The sequence below is a fragment of the Vulpes vulpes genome, chromosome 1 (assembly GCF_048418805.1).
Source record: "Vulpes vulpes isolate BD-2025 chromosome 1, VulVul3, whole genome shotgun sequence".
NCBI classification, from domain to species: domain Eukaryota; kingdom Metazoa; phylum Chordata; class Mammalia; order Carnivora; family Canidae; genus Vulpes; species Vulpes vulpes.
This window is the reverse complement of record NC_132780.1, coordinates 110,760,266-110,774,783: the sequence shown is the minus strand read 5'-3', so window position 1 is coordinate 110,774,783 and position 14,518 is coordinate 110,760,266. Positions and strand designations below refer to the sequence as shown.

Here is a 14,518-nt window from a genome sequence, read left to right as displayed (position 1 = left end):
ACTAAAGAAGTTTATCAGTATTTCCAGAAATGAGAAAATACTGTGAATGCAGCAGCTGTATTTTTTAAATAATAAAATATAATAAAGTTGGAGTGATTTGGTGGTGATATAAGGGGTAAAAGTAATACGAATTAATGAAAAGTTTAGATTATAAACTAGTTTAAAAGAAAATGGCTTTGTTTTAGAAGGTATGGACTTTTTTATACTAACTAAAAGGAGAGAATGTTGAGGATTCATTTTAATAGAAAAACATGTTTAATTGTTCCATTTGTTCTATGAGAGAGTTCTTTCACAGAGACCTATTTGTTACTTGCTGTTCTTGCAGACTGTTTACAGACCTTGACTCCCCTAAGTAGACAGGTTGAAATTCAAAATCTGACTTTTGTTAAAGAACAATGTCCTCTGATTTTCACTTGACTTTCAAATATTTTTAGTTATAAGTAATATAATAAAAACATGGAGTTTTAAAATATAGGCTCTTCCTATCTTTTAAAAAATATATTTATTGATTTGTTTTTAAAATCCAGTATAGTTAACATACAGTGTTGTGTTAGTTTCACGTGTACAATATAGTGATTCAGCAATTCTGTACATTGCTCAGTGCTCATTATGATGCGTGTACTCTTTAATTTAATCCCTATCACCTGTATTACCCAGCTCCTCTGGCAACCACCAGTTCGCTACATTTAAGAATCTTGTTTTTTGTCTCTTTCTTTCCTTTGTTGGTTTTGTTTCTTAAATTCTGCATATGAGTGAAATCATATGGTATCTGTCTTTCTCAGACTGACTTCACTTAGCATTATACACTCTAGAGCCATCCATATTGTTTTTACTACTTTTAAAATCAATTGTTAGTAACTGTGAAATTAGCTAATTGTTTCTGAACTTCATATTTAATCTGCCAATTTTCAAATAGCAGATTTCTATATAAGTTCTAATTTTTTGTATATAGCGGTAGGTGCTTTTACCTCAAATGTTGTCTGTCTTAAGCTAAAAATGTTCCCTATAATTGGTTTACATTAGTATCTTTTAGAAAAATTTGTTTTTTATTTAAGAGGTAAAGCAAGCTCTTAAACATTTGGCAAAGTAATCAAAAGTTGCCAAATAACGGAGTAAAAAAAAAAATCCCAAGTTTCTGCTTTAGGTGGACTTTACTGTGTTTCCAGAAATTAATGTAAGCCTTGAGTTGTTACAGTCAGTTTTCCATATTTACATATATTTGTAATATATGTACTTACATAATACTCTCAAAGAAATTTTACCTTTGTTTCTGAACCGCAGCTTTGGCTGACTGATCGATGAGTCTAATTTCATTGCATACTCTTTGTCTCTATTTAGTTAATTTTTGTTAATTTTTATTAGAGAAACCATTAAAATACTTAACTAAATCTCCCTATCTTTGGTTCATGTGTTCATAAGTCAGAGTCGTTTCCTCAGTGAAATTTTCTTAGTTCGTGACTCTTATAAGTCCATAAAACACAATGAAGACTTCTCAGCAGAATGGTGTTCATTTGGTAGCTGTCAGAAGCCTCACATTATGAATGCCAATACATATTCTATTTTTGTTGAGTATTCTGATCACCATTTGTGTATTTGTGTAGTTGAAGATGACACTGCTGGTTATGTTGCTCCCTAAATGCATGAGAACAGCATGTGATCTGCAACATGATATAGCATGAGGTATCTTTGACTAATGGTCAGCTCTTTGTTCTTCATATTCCTCATTATCTGCATCAGCCTCCCTTTTTATTCCCATGTTCCCCCATGCCTTTCATGTCTGAAGAATGATATTCAGTAGAGTCACCAGTGGGTCTGGAGTGCTGACACAGGTGGAAATAGGCATCATCTAAGTACCACCTCCTTGGCCTTACTCTCTCTTCTCCATAGTTGACATCCCAGAGCAGCCTGTGAAACTACAATTATACACATACTGTTCTCACCTTAAAAATCAAAGTGAAAGTGAAATCCTGAAAAGTTCTCAATATTATTTTTTATTTATCATGGTTTAACATGTAAATATATCATGTAAGTAAATAATTTAATCCAGTTTTATTGACATTTTGAGAATATTCTAAATTAACTTTCGAAATCAACTTGTCTAATGCCAGAATTCAGAGGCACACCTTCGGTCAGTTGAAGGGCAAGAAGAGAAAAGGTACAGGAAAGTTGCTCTTTAGATAATGTGGTAGAATGGGAAAATTGTTGTGTTTTCCTTAGATAATCTGAATGTGTAAATACGAGTATATGTAACATTAAGGTTGCAAACTGTAGCATTTTTATCAGGAGGTAAAAATTGTAAATGTTTTCAAAATATATTTTACTCATCTCTGTTTTGGAAAAGCTTAATGAATGTGTCTTGACTTAAATGCAATAAAATCCTCAGGGCGTTCTGTGAGGGGTTTTTTGTCATTGTTGTTAAAATCCAAGCTATCTCTGTAAGATTAAGTTATGGCCTATGAGAATTTTAACTTTTGTTGTTTTTATTATTTCCAAGTTTAAATTTGTAGCCTTAATCGTTACTTTAGAAGTAAGATTTTAAATTTCATTTTCTGTGGCCTTTTTAAACCATGTTGGATTTCATTTTGTTACTGGAAGCATTTAAGTTTTGCAAAATAAAATGGGAGCTAGAAACAGTAACAATGTGAGATCATAGAGAAAATTAAATAGGACTAACTCACTCACTAGTGTTAGGCTTGTTGTTTGTATGGGGCATTTATATCCATTATTTATAAAAGTCAATACTTGTTCATTTTTTTAAGCCATTATCATTTCAACATAAGTGCATATAAAATATTTTGTTACAGATCAAACTACCAGTAATCAGAAACCATATTTATCACAACATCCTAGTTATTTTAGAATGACATGGAATGTATATATAAAATTCAGTGATATTTTGTAGCCCATTGTTAGGGAGAAGTGAGTCTGATATCGGTAGGAAAAATATTCCTGAAAATTCAGAACCTAGAAATACATTGATGCAATGTGGTCAGATGTTTCAGGGAGTAAAAAATCAAAATGAAACTTTATAGGGAGTTCATATGGAATCCTTAAGGCTTGTGGTTTAAAAATAAATAAATATATTTTATATAAAATATATATTTCATGCAATATATGTTCTATAAAATATATTGTATAAAATGTGTATTATATATAAACATACATTTGTATAATATATAAAATATTTTATGCATATAAAATATATTATATATTTGTCATATAAGATATATAAAATATATTTAGATTGTCAAATATATATTATAAAAACATATTTAACATATATATTTGTAATATATTTTATATATATTTTAAACTATATATGTGTAGTTATTGGTGCCTTAGGCCCATGGTAGCAGCAGATAAACCAGTTATTTTATCACATAGATCAAATGCCCATATGGAAGAAGATTAACTCAAGTGAAATTAACTTGTGCACTTTTGGGTTTTATACTATTATAGGGAGCACAGCTGATTGGTGTCCCTCTAAATCGTTGTTCTTTCTGGAGCTCTTTTTCAGAATGGTCTAGCCAAACTGAGGTGTTCCTTGGACCTAAGAATTGGAACTCAGAAACTATCCTTTTTACATGTTATTAAGACAGAAATGTAGTTCCTGGGTTCTTTGGGAGGCTGCTAAATGTAACCCACCCATATTCCCAAACCATTTCACTCCATACTACTTATGTTTTTAAGACCTTATTTATTTTTTAAGTCATCTCTACACCCAACATGGGGCTCAAACTCTTAGCCCTGAGATAGAATCACATGCTAGCTACACTGACTGAGCCAGCCAGGCGCCCCATTCCATGCTACTTTAAAAAGTGCTTTCCTTGTTTGGCTGCCAGGACTATACCACTCCCCAAGTGCTTCTAGGAAGGGAGATTTCCTTTAAAGCCACACATGACACTAACAAAGGTGGGACTCTCCTGAGAGCTGGGACACAACCAGGCCTCATGGGGGCTAGAACAGTAAGCAGTTTGGGAATCAGAAGGATCCAATGCCTAAGAATTGAGCCATCTTCTTGCCTCTAATAGGAGTTTTACTCAGTGCCCATCTGCTGGTTATTGAATTCCTCTCTGGTTCTTCCCCTACAAGCTTATCCTCCTCTTTATGCCCTCATCTTGTATTTTATTCTTGTCTTCTCACTGATAGTTTGTCTTACCTTTGTCCTTAAGCCTTGAGCTTTTCTCCCAGTTTGCTGTTTGCTGGTCACCTTTCTATCACCAACTTCCTGGTCTTCTTTTGGTTTCTCCCCTTCAGGCTCCAGAAGGGGAGAGAAACTTTGCAGGCTAGTCAGTCACTATGGTCTCTGTTTGAGAGAGCCTGTCAGTTTCTGACTAGTTTGTACATTGGCTGCCCTTGTGTAGGATCTCATTCCCATTGCCCATCAGCTTTGGAAACTCGATAGGGGTGGGTGGGGAGGAGTAGCAGTAAGTAAAGAACACAGAACACTAGAGCAGTTCTGGGGGCTTGCCTGAGTCTACTCTCAAGCAGTTCTGGGGGCTTGCCTGAGTCTACTCTCAAGCAAACCGAGGCTTCCTTCCAACCCACAGGACAGCATAATTGACTCTCCTGTAGCATCACCCTCCTACCAACCAGCTCACACAATGTTGCTGGTTGATGCTTTGTGTATGTAGGACTCATTCTGTATTTAAGACTGGCTTGAGCTGCTCTGGGACCTCCCTTGGGTTTTGTAAGGAAGTTCTCTCTTTTTTCTATGCAACTACAGTACTATTTTTTCCCTTTGCCACTTTCTTCATGCCCTACATTCTTTAATCTCCATTAACCAGTCCATTCAGAAGCAGTGCCAAGGGTAACTTGGAAAGCTGAGAAGGAATACATAGAGAAGAGGGTGATTGTGGCTAAAACTAGCTGCTTAGAATAATTCATTAAACTCAGAAGGATCTGAATATTTTCTTTAGTGTGTTAGCTATTTGAAGCTTTGAAAACTGGAAAGATGGAAGCAAAAGAAAAGACTGGGCTGCAAGGAACCAGAACAGTCAGCTAAGGACAGACAACGGAGTAGGGTGGAGATTGGTCATTGCCACATTCTGTTTACATTCTAATTGGGCTGAATAGGGAGGGGTGTAGAGTCCACAGTGAGGGGTGAATACATAACATATTTCACCAAGAAACGTAACAGATGGCTGATTTGGTGGAAATATAGCATATACAAATGAGAGAATGTAGCTGTTTATTATTTTATGTAGGTAGATCATTTGATCATTTTTTTCTATCAGTGCATATAATTATTTGAAATTAATCATTATATAGTCATTGAAATGAAACATTATATTGCCTTGATTTGTTTAATTTATTCAGTTCATTTTCTCAATTTTTAATTATATCAGCTTCCAATCAGAAGACTATACAACCTCCTAGGGTAAGTTAAACTTTCTTAAAATGAATTGGGAATGATCACTTGATGGTTTTGAGTAAGGAATGGTAATTGAAATATTGAAGCCTTTTGCTCTCTGTTTAGTGGCATAACACAGATTGAGAGAATACGGAAGTCATTTCATGACTTTGCATGAATAGTTCCAACTCTATTTTAAAACGTATGTTTGGTCATTTTAGTTGCAATAGGATAGAATCTGTGATTCCTTAAGATTGTGCTGATACCTCAAGTGACTTCTTACTTTCTCAGAACTGGAAAGTTCATGTGTAAGAATAATGGTTATTATCTCTGCTGAAGGAAGCGGATTGCAATATACTGCCTCACCTGTTGGCTCCATTTGATGTGCATATACAAAATGGTATTTCAGTCTTTAAAATGAGGGAGAGAGATTTATATGAAATTGATTTCATTGAAAATAATTTATAAAATGAATGTAGATCTCACTGAAACATATCTGTTCTGAATTATAATTTATTTCCCTTCTTCCCTCATTTTATAAGCATTTTTCTTCCTCCAAATGGTACTATAGTTTTCACTCTGCCTTGGATTCCTTAATAAGCTATCTAAGAAAATTCCAAGAAAAGGAGCAAATTTAGGAGATACACTGAAATGGATGAATGAGCACATGAAAAAAAAACCTGTGTAGAGACTCGTCATGTGACAGGCGTAAGAACTATTTTCTGGAAAGAAGATCTGGAGAGGTTGGGCAGACCCGGTGGCTCAGCGGTTTAGTGCCGCCTTCAGTCCAGGGCCTGATCCTGGAGACCCCGGATTGAGTCCCACGTCAGGCTCTTCGCATGGAGCCTGCTTCTCCCTCTGCCTGTGTTGTGTCTCTGCCTCTCTCTCTCTATGCCTCTCATGAATAAATAAATAAAATCTTTAAAAAAAAAAAAAAGAAGAAGAAGAAGATCTGGAGAGGTCACCTTTCTAGAAAGGAATAATGGTAGCTCTATCTGAATGCCAAAATGGAGACTCCTGTCTGTGGCAGGAAGTGGAGATTACATATACTCCTGAGTCCTGACGAGCCTCAGCAGACCTGCCTATTTTCCTAAAAAGATTGGTGCTATAGCTACAGTGGTCACCAAAGCCAGCAGTATTAAAAGTGCCTCTGTTGGAAATAATCCAACCATTGAACCCTTAAATCTTAACACATTTTCTTTCCTTGTTACTGAATTCACTTTGCATGATTTGAAAATGATTCTGTTTTGGTCACATCTCTTGCTTAACTCTTTTGTTATTGTGTTGCTATTTATGTTTGCACTTTTTTGAGAAGTTAGAATTTCTTGAACTAAAAGAGGCAGAATGGATGGGAATTTCTGCATAGAAAAAATATTAAGACTAATACAGCTATTATTAAACTATTAGGTAAACTTGGCAAGTTTTGTTTTTCTAATCTTTGTTGCCTTGCTTTTAGACTGTAAGATTCACTCTTTATAGTTTAAGTGTTAGCATATATAAATTTTAGTATAAGAGCACATGAACTAAGTTCCATTTTATGTAAATGTATTTTAAATATTTTCCAGAAAGCTGTAGAGGAGCCCCTTAATGGTATGTGGTTACTACAAACTTATATATTCTTCTTGATCCATTACCAGATCATAATTTGAACAGGCTCCCAAAGCAGTTAGAATGCTCTATCTATGCCTTGCAAAAAATCTAGTTTTGTCCCTTGCTTTGACCCCTCTTTTCTTGATTGTTCAGAGTATTGCTATTGTAATGTTCTTACCTCTGAGAAAAATGCACTGTTCAGTATCCCTCCAGTAGTTGCTTGCACCGGCTAAGCAGTATTTGAACAAGGGGACCATTGCCTTGCACTAGCCAAGATGAAGCATAACACCCCAGGAGAGAAGAATCTCAATTAATTTCAGTTTCTCATTTATAAGTTTCAGATTCAGGCTGTTACCACAGAGTGAGACCCAAGCATCTCACTTTCTTTCTCCCTAAATCTAGATCTATGTTCCCAACTGTGAATTTGTTTCCTTTGTGGAGTCTGTGGGTATGATCCACAGGAAGGCTTCTGTAATAAAGTAATAGACTTAAAATTAATTTGGCTTTATAGCTGTGGAATAGTTAGCATGATATTACTGCATATTTATTTATTTAGAAATGATTTCTAATTGTGGAATCTTACTAACTGCCTGCTTGGCTTGTTACTAATTCTTAGCATTTAAAGAATCAAAAGGAATGATGAATGATGGTAAGTATAAAATGCACCTACATTATAGATTGGTTAAAATATGAACGTTGAAAAGAAATCAAATGGCTTCTTGAAAGTATGCTCTTTTTTATATGTAAAAGGGACACTGTAAAATTCTAAAGGTCTGCATGTCTTGATTTATAAAACTTAAATCTACTCTTAAGAGTTTCAAAACAAGTGCTCTAAAAGCTGTAGGGTGTCACTAATCAGACCCTCCAGTCACATTGCTCATAGCAAAGAGAAATTAGTGCTTTTTAAAAAACATTTTTCAGCAGCAGCATCTGGTGACTGTAACTTTTAAATGCTTTTTATAAGACACATAGATAATCTGGCACCAACCTTGATCATCGTGACAGAGTTTCTCTGGTGCTCGTGTTGGGAATTTGTTGCATTTAATTCATAGGGACTTACTATCTCTGCTTTTCTAAAGCAGGATTCAGTTCTTTTGGGGGGCAATTTTAAAAGAGAGAAATGTTCTGTCACTTGAGCTTTTGCTTCTTGTTTTGGAACTCTGGGCTAATTTCTAATTTTTACTGAATATTTCAAAGACCTGTTTGTTAGTTTTTAAAAGCCTGAGACACTGAGTGCTATAAGTATTCATTTTGATTTTACTTTAAGATGCTGCGATACTTCAGTTCTGTTAACATTTTAATAACTATGTTTTTATCTTATCAAAAATTTCTTCATACCTATGATATTTACAGTTATTCTTTGATCACGTAGTTTGCTATTTTACTGCTGTAACAATTGTGACCCACCTCCTCACCTCAATGGCAGAGTGCAAGAGGCTATGTTCCCCTGAGTGCAATTAGTTTTTGCATAAGATTAAAAAATACCAATCATATGTTGATGGACAAAGTTTAAAACAATGCTTAGGCCAAATTTCACGAGGAATCACAGAACAATTCCACTTTTGTAAGTTTGTGTCGTAGTCACAGCGTTTATCACAAAAATGTAGGTTTTGTTTGCTGACCACAACCCTCCTAAAAAAAGAAATAAAATAAAATAAACTGTGGTTGGTAGGAATAAATTAAGTGACATTTAAAAGAAGAACTGGTACCTGGAATTGTGGTGGGGTTTGTCCATGTTTACATTCTCATGTTTTATTTTTTAATTTCTTTGCCCTTTTCTTACTGTGGTGTCATTCTTCTATAGTAGTTTGAAGAAATGAAACTCCTTTTCTCTGTTTTCAGAAAACTGGTGTAAGAACCTTGAATGCCTCTTCTTTTTGGAACCACTGTATCAGTAGATATAGTAGTTTTTGTGTGTTTATAGCACACAAAATCTATGACGACCTTTAAAATTCCCTTAATTTTGCTAATATTTAGCTGTTTAGAATTTGTTGGTTTAAAAAGAAAACAAAAACCTGTGTTTCTTGTGGGCTTGATGCTCACGGTGTATCTGCCTCGTCAGTAAGTTTCAGACTACCACTCTAGTGATCACAGTGCCATTTTCTCTTCCACTCACACCAAGTCAACTTGTTTATTTCACTTATATCAAATGAATGATACAGGTCTGAAATGAATGTGATAGAATATTATTCTGCAATCAGTATCTTTTGCTTTGAAAAATCAACTTCTCTTGGCTTCTCAGCTAACCCAGCAAACTGAGATTATCAGACTCTGTTGACTTTTATTTTCACTTGGCATTAGCCTTTTACTTACTACAACTAAAAGGGCTAATGAGTTGCCAGTTTTATGTCTGTGACCTTTGCAAATCGAAGATTAAATACCTTTTCTTTATTTTTAGATACCTTATATGTGACAATTCCAGTTTTTTTAAAAAATACATCAACTTGTTAATGCATAGAAAATAGACATAAATTACAATTATATGTTCGTTTTCAATTTTCCAGAGTAACTGAAGTGAAGTGATGGACTCTGATTTGGAAAGTAGTAAGACGTGAAAGGAATACAATTGTGTTTGAGCACCATGGCCTTGATTCACTGTTCAGGAGAAGAAAACAAGAAAAATAACTGGTTCTCATCTGTGGGAGAAAGTAAATCATTGACCCTGAAATGATTATTGTTACAGTTAAGTTTTTATTCAAAGCATTTGTAACTTAGTTAATAAAAGAATTATTATCTGTGTTGTGTGCCCAATTGAGATCCAGTTTTTTGTTGTTATTTTTAGTCAATTAGGGGCAAGAGTAGAGTGGCCAACTTCCAAGAATGATGCCTTTCAGATACTAAGGCCTCTTGACTTTAGGTCACCAGTTTAAATTGGTTCCAGGTGAGACTTACCTGGTGCTACGCCCTCATGGTTTCCCAGAGAGGTCTGGGAACAACAGTGGCTTCCATTGAACCTTAGCAAAGTTAGGTTCGCAGCCACTTTGGCAGTTACAGCTGGTGTTAGCTGAATACAGTTTCTACTAGTTCTGGGTCAAGGAAATAGCAAATTTAAGTACAGACAGGAATTTACTTGGGAACATTTTGAATGCCGCCTACATGTGATGCGATATGGTAGGAGATCATGGTCTTCATTCTTGGGGGTTGCCATTCACACATTCTTCCTTCGACATACAGTGTAATGAATCCTTTTCAGATTTAGGGTAATTTTACTGATGGATGTGTTTTTCTTTTATTCACACAACCTTTTAAGCCCTGTCTTGTCCTCCTGTTATTTGCTTCTGCTGTACAAGATGTAGCACCTTTTCTCCTCTTTGAACATGGTCCAGTGACACGGTACATCATTGCAGAAAGGAGCCAGACTTATTCTCAGAGAACTATGTTCACACTTTTCAGCAAAAATAGCGATGGTTGTAACATATGTATTTCCTTCCTCGGATTTGAAGGCACAACCTACAGTGTTTCTTCACTTCTTTTCTGATCTGGGGCATGAAAAACCAAGATTGAGATTTGAACTATGAGTCTCCTGCATGGCAACATACTGTGTGTCACCGTCAGGCCAACAAGCCTGCCTTGTTGGTGGTTTTGTTAGCGTTGTATCTGTGTTGCATGATAAACACTCATCCCCTCCCTCCTGTAGTCCTGCCTCCGTAAGCCCCTTACTCTAAGATTGGAAAGTAAAACAACCCCCCCCCCATTTCCTACCCCTGTTAGAAGAAAATTAACATTCTGACAGTCGTGATCGCCTGGAGTACTTTTAGATTATTAGCTCTCATTTTCCTCCTTTGTGTGTGTGTGTGTGTGTGTGTGCACATGTATAAGATAGGCACATGCATCTTCTGTATGGACAACAGTGGGGTACCTACAGGAGAGCAAATGGTAATTTCATGCTTTTAGTAACAACATTAAAAAAGATCTTTATGGAGTGGGATTATATTTGATGCAAATATTTGATCACTTAAAACCTCAAAAACTTCTAGGTAATTTGTCAAGCTTTTTGACTGCTCACAGTACCCTCTAAAAATACTAGTAACTCTTCCTGTCTGTGTAATAATAAGACCTTTGTACCTGTAGTTAAATTACTAATAGTTACTTCTTAGTCCACTGAATGTTTCCATGTGCCTCTTTTATGCCAAATTAACTGTCATATTTCATGTTGGGACCAAGTGGTTTGCCTGTGGCAAGCCTCAATTTATGACCTGCTGATGCTTCTCAGAAAACTGAGCAAACCATGAAGACAGCCCTTCTTGGGAAAAAAAAAAATACACATTTTCTTTCCTAATTGTGTTGCTGTCCAAAATATTATCCTATGTCGAGGGAGCTGTATTCCTTTATATAAATCTGATGGCTCTTGCTGCTCTTTTTCCCTCTGAAAATATTTATATTTTACTAATATTGTTTGTTACTTTAGAAATCAATTTTGATGAAAGGAGGAGAAAAGCAGATGAACTTGAAAAAGATCCAGATACCTATTCTCTATTAAGAAAAAAGTCAGGCATGAAAATCTTTATAGTAAACTTTTTTTATATATACTAAAGTTGTACCTTTTAATATGTATTAAGCTCTCATTTATTTGGGGTTCAGGCTTGGGACCGGCCCATCACCCTTTGTGTTCTAATGCTGCCTGTCTTTTGAGGCACTCACTGCCCTAGACGACGTACAGAGATGGCAGATGAGATGCCAGGTGATACCAGCTCTTGCTCTCATAAGCTGTCAGCTACTCTGGAAAAGGGACCATATCAGCAGGAGCCCCCTTTCTTGGGCATCACTGGGCCAGTTCCTTCTCTCTAAATCAGACTTGCAGTGGCTCCCAGTCTCTTGTCACACCAAATTAGAACTGTTAACAATGTCTTGAGCATCATGTCTCTGCCCCCCAGCTTCCAACAACCTGCTGTTTACTCATGATCCCAATTTTTGCCATTAACTCTCCCACTGGATTTTATTTATGGTACATCTGCTGGTGCCACTCGTCATTTTTGCAGCAATCTTTATATTTTTGGCCAAATCCGATTTTCCATCTCCTACAAAATCTTGCCCTCCATCCCTCCATCCCGTCCTGGCTGTCATCTGTAGCCCCGCCCCCACCTGTGCAGCTGCCTCTCTCATCTCTTACAAACACCTTTCTCACTCAGTCCACCATGTGTGTCTGCTGACTTCTGTCAGGTCTGTTTTTTTGTTTTTTTGTCTTCTCTCAATTTTGAAATTCTGTTAAGGCAAGAGCTTTTCTCCCCTCATCTTTCTCTTCCTGCAGTGTTTTGCATACATGAGGTGTTCAGTACATAAGTTGGATGATTGAGAGTTGACTGTATGCAGATTCCCCACTATTTTCAGTAGAGTGATCTAGGTTTCTTTTTTGGCAAATTTCATGTAAATTTCTGAAAACTTTAAAAGGTGACTTTTTCACCTGGAAACTCCAGGTCCCTTTTGTTTAAATTTCTGAGAAGGTCAAAATGAAAATAATAGGGCTCTCCCAAAATTTGAGAGTATTGGTCATTCCAGGATGTTACAGTCAATTTAATAAATGACCAGCCGAATTGTGATTTGAGTTACTAAAGCTCCAAAAGTGATAAGTTTACTCCTCCATCTCATTAATTAAGAATCAAGGTCTATATCACCTTCTAGATTTTTTTTTCCTAAAAGGGGTATTCAAAAACAGATCTGTGGAATGTGTTCATGGAAATACATACTCCTTTATTTACCTACCGTCGGAAACTGGAAAAATGATTGTTGGGCAACCCTTTATCTTTTTATTATGTTTTATTTAATGGAGAGTTTGTTTAGAGACGTTAGTTTCACATGTGTCAAATTTTCAAAATCACTAACTGCCATCACCCACTGGGGTCCTTTGTTAAGTCATTTTCCATGGCTAATAGGGATAATCCAGGTAACTTTTAAGAGATAAGCAGTGAACAGGAAGTTTCCTGCCTTTGGCTTTTGACAGCTCTTACTTATCATTTAAGACCAGCTTTCCCATAAATTTAGCCTTTTGAAAAAAAAAAAGGAAAGAGCATTTGCAATAAGCTTCTCTATAAGGCAACATCAGTGGAATCTTAAAAGTGTTGTTATCAGGGTTGGTGAGAGAAGGAAACATTTCTGTTTTTATTAAATGGAGCATTATTTACAAAAAGCCATTGTTGAGATTTAGGTCCTACATCATATAAATATCCATTAACCATTCTAAATAAAGAAAACTCCAGTGTTGCTATGTGCAAGATCCTCTCTTGGGGCTTTTTTCCATAGCAATTAAAGGTGTGCTATTTGTCAGTAGCCATTTTTTGCAGTGATTTAAAGACCAAAGTTGTTTTACAGCTGTGTTACCGTTAAAGGTTTTTTTTTATATGTATTAAATCAATTTATCACTGTTTGAAGCTTTGAATATCTGCAATCTTTGCCAAGATACTTTTTTTATTTAAAAACATAACTTTGTAAATATTACCCTGTAATATTATATATACTTAATAAAACATTTTAAGCTATTTTGTTGGGCTATTTCTATTGCTGTCAAAGCAGACCACAAACACATTTCTAAGAAATTTAGTTCATTTTCATGTTGTCCGTATTCTAGGTAACAATGCAAAAGATCACTAAAAATATTAACTTGTAAATTATTTTTTAAAGTATATTAGCCAATAAGTAAACTTTAAATTGAAGCAAAGTTTTAACTCAAAGTTTTAAACAAGTCCGTCATGTTGAATTTTCCCATGGTCTCATGTCAACATCACATGAGAAGGCAAGAGCCCTGGGTTCTGGTCCTGGCAATACTGACTAGCAGAGAACCTCGGCAAGCAGCACCTCCCCGCATCTCGGTGCCCCTCCTCACCTGTAAAGAGAAACCTCTTCCAAGACCAAAATGTAAATTAAAGTAGTTCTCCATTTTAATTGGTTGTCAATTAGGACTATTTTGATTACGAGTGAAAGAAAACCTATATCTAAGAAAAATGGAATTTAGTGGCTAATATAACTGAAAATTCAGGTGCATGACTGGATCCTGGGCCTCAAAACGGTGTCCTAAGGATCCATTGTCTCCCCAGCTCTCAAGCTAGCTCTCGCCTGCCTTCTGAGGTTGCCTGTGATGGCAAAATAGACAATTGCGGTCCCAGGCGCACCTGCTGCCAAGGTCAGGAAACATGGGAGGAAAAAAAGAGTGCATCTCTCTCTCTCAGTAGTCCTGTTCACCCCATACTGCACCTCAGTGCTGTGACTGGGCCCTGGGCCTCGCTGTCTCACTCACTGATGCCAGGCATCTCTCTGCTCCCACTGAGCTGGCCTGATGCCCTCATCTAGCCTGGAATGGAGATTGTGGGGGCCATCCCGGGTGGGGGTGGGAGCCGAGGAGAAGTAAACTTGAAGCCAAGTCCGGATTGTTAGCAGATGATGAGATGTCATTAGATTTTCGAGCACAGCATTCCCAGTCAGCACTGCATGCCTTGCAGGTATGTGCTCTGTGATTCTGTGTTATATGTGTGATTGTAGACTATTTGGATGGAAAATAATATTTGGCAGCAAGGTACCACCTCATTTCTTACCACATAGGCAATTTAGTTTTTTATGCATTTATGAGGACTTTTTCACTCTCAG

General features: G+C 36.3%; 1 protein-coding gene across 3 annotated transcripts in view; it reads left to right on the top strand.

Moving 5' to 3' along the window:
• The window catches only part of CD47 (CD47 molecule), a 47,187-nt gene extending 33,771 nt beyond the window's left edge, over positions 1 to 13,416 (top strand). Inside the window, exons 8-11 of one of the 3 annotated variants that reach the window (XM_072722452.1) lie at positions 5,349 to 5,380; positions 6,919 to 6,943; positions 7,560 to 7,592; positions 9,448 to 13,416. In XM_072722452.1, the coding sequence (XP_072578553.1) occupies positions 5,349 to 5,380; positions 6,919 to 6,943; positions 7,560 to 7,592; positions 9,448 to 9,452 (95 nt within the window). In that variant the 3' untranslated portion in view covers positions 9,453 to 13,416. The remainder of the gene's footprint in view (positions 1 to 5,348; positions 5,381 to 6,918; positions 6,944 to 7,559; positions 7,593 to 9,447) is intronic. The other 2 variants (XM_072722447.1, XM_072722449.1) reach the window with 2 other exon arrangements.
• The last annotated feature ends 1,102 nt before the right edge of the window (positions 13,417 to 14,518 follow it).